The following is an 8,554-nucleotide window of genomic DNA, read 5'->3' on the forward strand; positions in this document are numbered from 1 at the left end:
CTTCATTTTCCTGCATTGGGACTGCACGCCTAATCTTTTGCGGTTTGTACTTCGTCTTGTAAGTGTGTATCTTCTTCTTGTATGCCCGTCTCAATTCTTCTCTCTTTTTCCTTGTAGCATCATCTTCAGATGCATGAATTTCCCTTTTCCTCACCTTCTTCTTCTTTACCCCATTCTCTTGCACCCTCGTTTGCACTCCTCCTTCTTTAAACTTCATTACTTCATAATCGGTCAAAACTCGGGCTCGAGGTTTAGTCATACGTGACTCAATGAATGGGTTATCAACATCATCTTTCCTAACCCTTGCATTTTCCTCTTCTCCATAACTTACCTCCTCTTCAAGTGGAATGTCTTCATCTTCTTGCATTATTGTATCGAGGCACGCTACTTGAACGTGTTGAAAATCACCATATGCTTTAACAATTCCGCCTTCTGCTGCTTGATCTTCTAAAGAATTAGGAAAAATCTTCATGTCCAGAACATGCAAGGAGTTGGTAACAAGCAAGTCAAGGTTGTCTTCTTTTCTGCACTTTTCGACGGGACTCGTCGAGTCTGTCAAAGCGACTCGGCAAGTCGGAGCGTATTCCATAAAATCCTTTGTTTCTTCTGGATCAGCTCCCCCAAGCAACTTCTCCATCTCTTCTAAGTCTTTATCAGCATCAAAGTTTTCTTCAGACGATAGCAAAAACTTACTTCGATCTTCTTCTTGCAAGAGTGCAAGTTCTTTTTGTAGTATTTCATCATCCACATCAATGAAGGAAACGTCTTCTTTTATTGCTTAATCTCTAGTAGAGCCTTAAACACTGCTGACTCATCTCCTACCCTCAATGTTAGTGTGGACTCGCATACATCTATCAATGCGCATGCGGTATTCAAAAATGGTCTCCCCAAAATAATTGGGATTTCGAGGTCTTCTTCCATGTCAAGCACTACGAAGTCCACAGGGAATACAAATTTGTCCACCTTAATGAGAAGATCTTCACAAACACCTCTTGGATGAATAATCGTCTTATCCGCTAAATAGATCTTCATATTCAGAGGCCTTGGCTCCGGTACATTTAGCTTCTTGAAGAAAGAAAAAGGCATTAAGTTAATACTTGCACCCAAATCGGTCAATGCTTGAGTGGCAAGTATATTTCCAAATTGGCAAGGAATCGAGGTACTCCCCGAATCGCCCTTCTTTTCTGGTAGTTCATTCAATACTAATTCCGCCACTTCCGCCATATCTTTCCTAGCAGCAAAAAGTCCCTTAAGCAAGTTCAGATATTTGGGTTTTTGAAGCATTGTTTCAAAAAATGGAATGTCGACTTGAAGGGATTTAACGTGTTCCATGAAAGTTCTTTATGCTTTGACCTTTTCATCAGGTATGGCCCGGATTCGGAATGGAAAAGGAGGGTTGTAAGACTTTAAGGAAACAGCGGATTTGTGATCAGGGCATGGACTCGTTGAGTCCATTAGAGGGACTCGGCGAGTCTGGTCGGGTTTAGCTGAACTCGACTCTTCTGTCTTTTCTGCATGCACCTTAGTTGAGACCTTCTGTGCAGGGGTCATAGGAGTAAAAGTTTTTCCATAGCTGGAGGTTATAGCATTCACATTCTCCATTCTCAGATTATTCTCGGTTTTACTTGGAAGTTCACCCGGTTTTCTCTCGTTCACTTGATGTGCAAGTTGTCCTAGCTGTTTCTCAATGTTGAGAATAGATGCTTGCTGATTCCTAAGTATAGTTATGGTCTCTTGTATTGCAGCATCATGATCATTGTGTCTTTTCTCGGACACGGCTATAAATCTTGTAAACATTTCTTCTAAGTCGGCTCTCTTTTCCACCACCGGTTCTTCCTTTTGATAGAAACCCCTCTCTTTTTGCTTATATTGCTCTTCCTTTACCTTTTTATATTCTTCGTACGGGAGCCATTCCTTCCTGGGTTTCCGCCAATTCTCGTCGTATCTATCGCCGCTTGAGTAGAAAACTTGCGCCTTTTTGTTTCCATTTTCATCCAAGTCACAATCCTTCGTGAGATAAGGTCCTCTAAAGTTCTCGCATCCAACTCGAATAGCATGGATTGTTTAATCCATTTTTGTCATCCTTCTATCTAAACTATCGAGCTTAGCCATCATCGCCGCCATGCCATCATTGACCGAGTTCACAACCCCCCGACTTACTTCATTTCTTGGGTTGTGGTATTCTCTAGAATGTTTAGAGAATTCTTCAACTAATTCCTTGATTACCGGGGGTGCCTTCTTTGTGAGCGGGCCTTGCAAGTCGAGAAATTGCCTTGTGGTAACATTAACTCCATCATAGAAGATGGAGACTTCTTGTTGGCTATTAAGGTCATGGTGTGGGCAATTTCTGAGAAGACCTTTGTACCTCTCCCATGCCTCATAAAGGGACTCTCCGGGTTGTTGCTTGAAGTTGGCAATAGCTTTCTTCAACTTGGCTATTTTAGAAGGCGGGCAAAAATGGTCTATGAATTCCTCTTTCATCTTAGCCCATGTGGTGACCGACCCGGGGGAAAGTGACTTGAGCCAATCCTTTGCAGCACCCTTGAATGTGACTGGAAGCATACGAAGTAGTTGGGTCTCGCGTGGCACATTTGGAACATTGAAGTAATCAGCTACATCATTGACTTCATCCAAGTGCTTATAGGCATCTTCGTGGTCATTTCCATAAAAGTATGTGGCCCTTTAGCTCAAAAGTAGCAGTAGCGGGAATTACGGGTTACACAAGTCCCGAGCCGGTATCGTCACGCATCCTCTTCTTCCATTCCCCCATGGGGACTTCATTGATATTAGCCATGGTAATAGCTAAATCGTCCTCAAAATCGGATTCGTGCTCGTATGTAGGTTCTTCTTCTTCCTCGGTCTCGTACTCGGTGTCTTCTTTAATCGGGTCTTCGATTGCTACAGAGGCGTTGGATGCTCCTGATTTACTTCTCTTCTTCTTGCTGAAAACGGACTTGAGGTTCTTTAGTGGCGAATTCTTTAAAGAAACGGATTCTCCAACGGATTTTCCTTTGTTCCTCTTTAGTACGGATTTCGGGTCTTCAAGAGGAGGGACCAGAGGTGTATCAGATCCTCGGGTCATGAAACAACTGCAAACAAACAAGAAAAAATGCGTAAAAAGAACAAAAATGAAATAAAAACTGAAACTGTGAATCAGCAATGGACTCGCCGAGTTGCTTCGAGTGCACTCGGCGAGTTCAAGGCAAAAACAGAAAAAAAATCTAATTACTTATTAAAACGGATATTTATTAAAACTTATACTAACTACTAAATTTCCTAAGAATTTGCTTTGTGTAAGAGAAATGCCACACAAAGGATCGATAAAAATAGAAATTAATGCTAATTTAGAACCGTTCCCTGGCAACGGCGCCAAAAACTTGATGTGTGTAAACTCAACTAGTTTTAAACCTATAAAATGAACACACAAAGGCAGTGGACCTATCAATTATGGTAAAGCTAAATAAGTAGGGTATCGAACACAGGGAACGGTAAATTAAAACTAAAGACTAATTTTATCTAAATTAAATAATAAATAGGGGTTTTCTTTAGTTTTACAAGACTAGAAACTTACTAACTATCACTTAAACTAAAAACTAGAAAAGAAAAGATTCAACTAAATTCAATGACGAAAGGAACTTCTGTTTAGTTCAACATAATTGATCCTATGGTTGATATTATGGTAATAGTGCAATGGATTAATTCTTCTATTGGCTACCGATTCAAGTGATTAGCTTCGCGTTCGCTGCACTAATCCTTAGAGAACAAACTAACTCAAACAGTGATCAGCTGTCTAATTTAATTTAATTCACTAGATTATTTATTCGGGTTAATTTAGACTTGTAATAGCTAACTAATTTGGTCCTTTAGTTAACCTCTTGTTGATGGTCATCACACAAGCTCACACTTGAATTTACCTAATTTTCTATTAATTCTAGTTTCACATTCATTAATCCTAGACATATGATAAAGTGGTAACATAAACATATGAGGTTGACAATTAAAAGATGTTCATACTATTTAATTATCTTCCTATCAATAGAAAAATAGTTATCATTCACACATAAGGTTCTTTAACAAGCTAAAATCAACAAAATCACCAATATTGAATTAATCCTACCAGAAATCAAACCATAGTTTCAATATTCTATCCCCAAACAGAAGTTTAAGAGTTTTAGCTCATGATTGAGGTAATTAATAGCTATAAAACGAATTCCAATTGTCTAACCATAATTGAAAAACAAAAGATTAAGTAGAATGATGAGAATTTGCCTCAAATCTCCTTCGGAATTGAATTCTAGGTTGTATCTTCGATCTCTAGGATTCTTCTGACTCTCCAATCGCAGCTCTTCTCTCCAAATAGGTTCCAGAATACCTTATGTCGATCTGGACAGCCGTTTTTATAGATTCGAACCAACTCGTCGAGTCCATCCCTTAATTCCCGTACACGGTAAGTCATGGAGTCTTTATCCTCTCGAATCTTCAATGCTACTCGATGAGTAGTCGTGTAACGCCCGCAAATCTGGGCTAGTCAAATTAGAGGCAATAGGGGTCGAAAACGACTTTTCGACAAAAGATTATTTAGAATAAATAATCTTAACCAAGTTGTAGAGTATGTTACAAGGTTTTCGTACATATAAAGAACGCCGAAAACCGAGTTATAACGAAAAAGTTATGACCCGTTGAAGTTTCGCGATAGAACCGGCACGATACCGGGAAGCGTAAATAGTGAATTTACGATAGAGCGAGATTTAGCCTTAGCGATCTAAACGAAAGTCGTAGAATATGTTAAATTAAGAACATCGATAAATAGAATGCCCAAATCTGACTTCGTATGAGGAAGTTATGATTTTTCTAAGATTTAGCATAGCAGTGCACAACCCGGAATCTGAATTTTAGATCGGTCGATTTTTAGCCGACGGGATCTAAATGAAAGTTGTAGTACTCGTAAATACCAACGCGTGGATATAAAGAACGTCGATAATAGAGCTCGTATGCGAAAGTTATGGACGAAGCTTAGTCCCTACTTTTCGAGCGCGGCGAATTCGATACAGTTTTGTAAATACGAGATAGAATGAGAATTAGCCAACGAGGTCTAAATGAGAGTTGAAGATCTCATTAATAGGAACTCAACGGTAAAAAGACAGACAAAAACGGAACTCGTATGCGAAAGTTATGGACGAAGCTTAGTCCCTACTTTTCGAGCGCGACGAATTCGATACAGTTTTGTAAATCCGAGATAGAATGAGAATTAGCCAACGAGGTCTAAATGAAAGTTGAAGATCTCATTAATAGGAACTCAACGGTAAAAAGACAGAAAAAAACGGAGCTCGTATGCAAAAGTTATGGACGAAGCTTAGTCCCTACTTTTCGAGCGCGACGAATTCGATACAGTTTTGTAAATCCGAGATAGAATGAGAATTAGCCAACGAGGTCTAAATGAAAGTTGAAGATCTCATTAATAGGAACTCAACGGTAAAAAGACAGACAAAAACGGAGCTCGTATGCAAAAGTTACGGACGAAGCTTAGAGACTACTTTACTATAAAACTCCTATAAATACAAGGGTAAACTCCTCATATTTTCTTCACACCATAAGCCTCTCTTTCTCTCTCTAACTTCTCTCTAGCCTCCCTAAACCCCTCCCAAGTCTACGGAACCTCCCTAGCACGAGAAGAAAGCCCCGGAGCGCCCGACGGCTCCGAGAAGAAAAGCTTTCGGCTTGGAAACGCTACTCCAGCGAAGCCCGATTTTTAATAAAAACTCGCTGTAAGTGAGCTACGCCTATACTATATTTAATATAGATTTTATTTAATTATAGTAACATTATTAGGACCTTAAAATAATTATTTGGGCTATTATTATGAGTTATATTGAGTGTTATTTAACGCTTATATAATAGTAATAATAGCTAGACTATTAATTAGTCGTGGTTAACGTTAAAAACTAAACCCTAGTGGTATTGATACTAGGTTTTGTCAAGGAAAATTGTTTTGAGATAACGAAGTGCTGTCTGAGTTCGGAATCACCACCTAATCAGGTGAGTGCATGGTCTCTTTCATCTTACACATAGATATGAAGTATTTTAATATAAATTACGTGTTATGTGTGCATATTGTCTGAATACTTGTTGTCTATGCTGGTGAAAGATTTTTATAAATGCTTTAAATGATGTAAACTGTATAAAGTATTTTATATCTACAAAATATGTTGGGTAAAACATGGGTAGATGAATGATGATGGATAAAAGCTGAAATAGAGGAACATTAGTAGTACGGACCTAGTGCCCTATAGGTATACATTGGCAGCAATGGACCTAGTACCCTATAGATGAGCATTGGCAGCTGCGCCACAACCTGTAGATGATTTAGATCTACGGTAAACGTCCTAGCAGCTGCGCTCTAAGGATAGTATCGGCAGCTGCGCCTAATAGGGAGCCTTATGACCATGACAGTAGTGTTTAAAGGTCAATACCGGCAGAAGCGCCTCATAGAAAATGTCCTAATTCTGGCAGCTGAGCCTAAGTGACAATATTAGCAGCTGCGCTTGACCAATGTGTCATTGGCAACAATGGACTTCATGTTGTTTCCTTAGGATGATCCTTAGGAATGAATGAATGAGAAATAGCTGATTCTTAGGGTAGATCCTTAAAAATAAAGAAGATAATGGGGATGGGTAATTGGGTTGATTGTTTGATTGTTTAAACATAATAATTATATTATTGTGGGTTGAAAACCCTATGTACTCACCAGGTTTCCCAACCTGACCCACTCAGTTTATTTATATCACAGGTGTTGATATGAAGTGACATTACACTGAGAGATTTAAAGAGATGTAGATCACTAGTGTAAATAATTGTAAGTTCTGTTTATGCTTATGTTTCTGTATTAACGATGACATCCCAAACGTTTTAAAATGAAATAAATACGTTTCTTCGAAAATGTTTTAATAACGTATTTACCATGTTTTTCTGGGAACAAATTCCGCAACATTTTTTGAAGTACTCTGATTTTTATAAAGCATAAACAACGTCGGTCTTTTTTGGCCGTGAAAATGGGGATGTCACAGTTGGTATCAGAGCATTAGTTTAAGCGAACTAGGAATATGGATTTATTTCTAGACTTAAACTTAGAATGTTAAGCGATGATTGTGAGGTGTGAGCACTAGATTATTTTAGGAATTGTGCCTAAAATGCTTTTATGTGCTAAATGCTTGTGCCTGATATGCTATTATTTGTTCGGATCTATGGTCTGTTGCCGACCGGATCTGGAAAGCTTATGTGTTTAGGATTCTAAGCGTTTAACTACGATATTAGAACTAGCATATAAACGTTTCGGAGTGATAATAATGATTTAAACGTCAATCATAAGTAAAGGTCTAGATTCACCTTATTCGGTGTATAGATCAAGATGGCAAGAACCCGTAGCGGAAACGTGAATGCAAATGGGAACCGAGGTCAACCCCCAGCGATTGAGCAAATATCGGTTGTGGTAGCCGCTGCTGAGCCAATAACGATGGTCGGAGTGCAAGCGATGATCCAAGTGATGTTGGATCGTCAAATGGAGGAAACCAGACGTTTGCTCCAGCAAAATCGAGAGGAAGCGACTATTCAGATCGAACAGCCCAAGTTGAACGAAGGGCAGACTGAGGAAGGAAACTACAGTGGGACTGTTGGTCAAGTCAACCCACCAATAGTTCGACAAAACAACCAAGATGACGAAGTCGAGAGGAATGGATGCAAGTACAAGGATTTTCTGACTTGCAAGCCATCGACTTTCACTAGAAAGGAGGATCCGATCGGGGTCATGGATTGGATCTCGGAGATGGAATTAGCTTTCATGACGTGCGGTTGCAAGGGAAAACAACAGACCACGTTTGCAGTGCGTCAGTTTCGAGGAGGTGTTGTACGATGGTGGAATACCTTGGGAAAGACGTTGAGCCCCAATGAGCCCCTGCAACTAACATGGGTAGAATTTCTGGTGCATTTCAAACATAGGTACTGCTCAGCCCAAAATCTGCTCGAGCTAGAAAACCAATTCCTTACCTTAAAGAAAGGAAGCATGTCTATTGATGAATACACCAACAACTTCACAGAGAAGATGGAGTTCGCCTTACGTCTTGTTCTGGATGAGCTGACAAAAATTGACAAGTACGCAAAAGGACTTCCATGGGAATATGTAGTGCAAGTGCGTCAGGCACCTACTTTGGAGGCAGCTATCTGGGCTGCCAAGTCGGTTGAGGAGATGATCAAGGGAAGAGCCGCCAACAAGACCGAGGTTGGCGAAAAGGGGAAGTTTGAGGGGTCTGCGAAGCCCGATGAGAGAAGCAAATCAAGTACCAGGAAGTTTAGAGGAGGAGGGAGTGAAGAAAGATGGTGCGAGAAGTGCAAAAAGAAACACTCTGGAAAATGCAGTGAGGAAGTAACTTGTTTCAAGTGTGGGAAGCATGGGCATTATGCCAACGAGTGTAAATTCAATAAAAGGGTGTGTTACGAATGTAATGAGGAAGGACACTTCAAGCAAGATTGCCCAAAGAGAGAGGGGGCTACAAAGCCAAAT

The 8,554-nt window shown here is 39.9% G+C and overlaps 1 protein-coding gene and 1 non-coding gene across 2 annotated transcripts; one reads left to right on the forward strand and one right to left on the reverse strand.

Moving 5' to 3' along the window:
• Window positions 1-771: 771 nt before the first annotated feature.
• On the reverse strand, window positions 772-1,332 carry LOC128126082 (uncharacterized). The gene has a single exon (XM_052763813.1). The coding sequence runs from the start codon at window positions 1,330-1,332 to the stop codon at window positions 772-774; it is 561 nt and encodes a 186-aa protein (XP_052619773.1).
• Window positions 1,333-2,326: 994 nt separating this feature from the next.
• Window positions 2,327-2,433, forward strand: LOC111888001 (small nucleolar RNA R71). Its single transcript, XR_002848982.1, has one exon. It is a non-coding gene; the product is annotated as a small nucleolar RNA R71 (small nucleolar RNA).
• Window positions 2,434-8,554: the final 6,121 nt, after the last annotated feature.

The sequence above is a fragment of the Lactuca sativa genome, chromosome 5 (assembly GCF_002870075.4).
Source record: "Lactuca sativa cultivar Salinas chromosome 5, Lsat_Salinas_v11, whole genome shotgun sequence".
Lineage (NCBI taxonomy): Eukaryota > Viridiplantae > Streptophyta > Magnoliopsida > Asterales > Asteraceae > Lactuca > Lactuca sativa.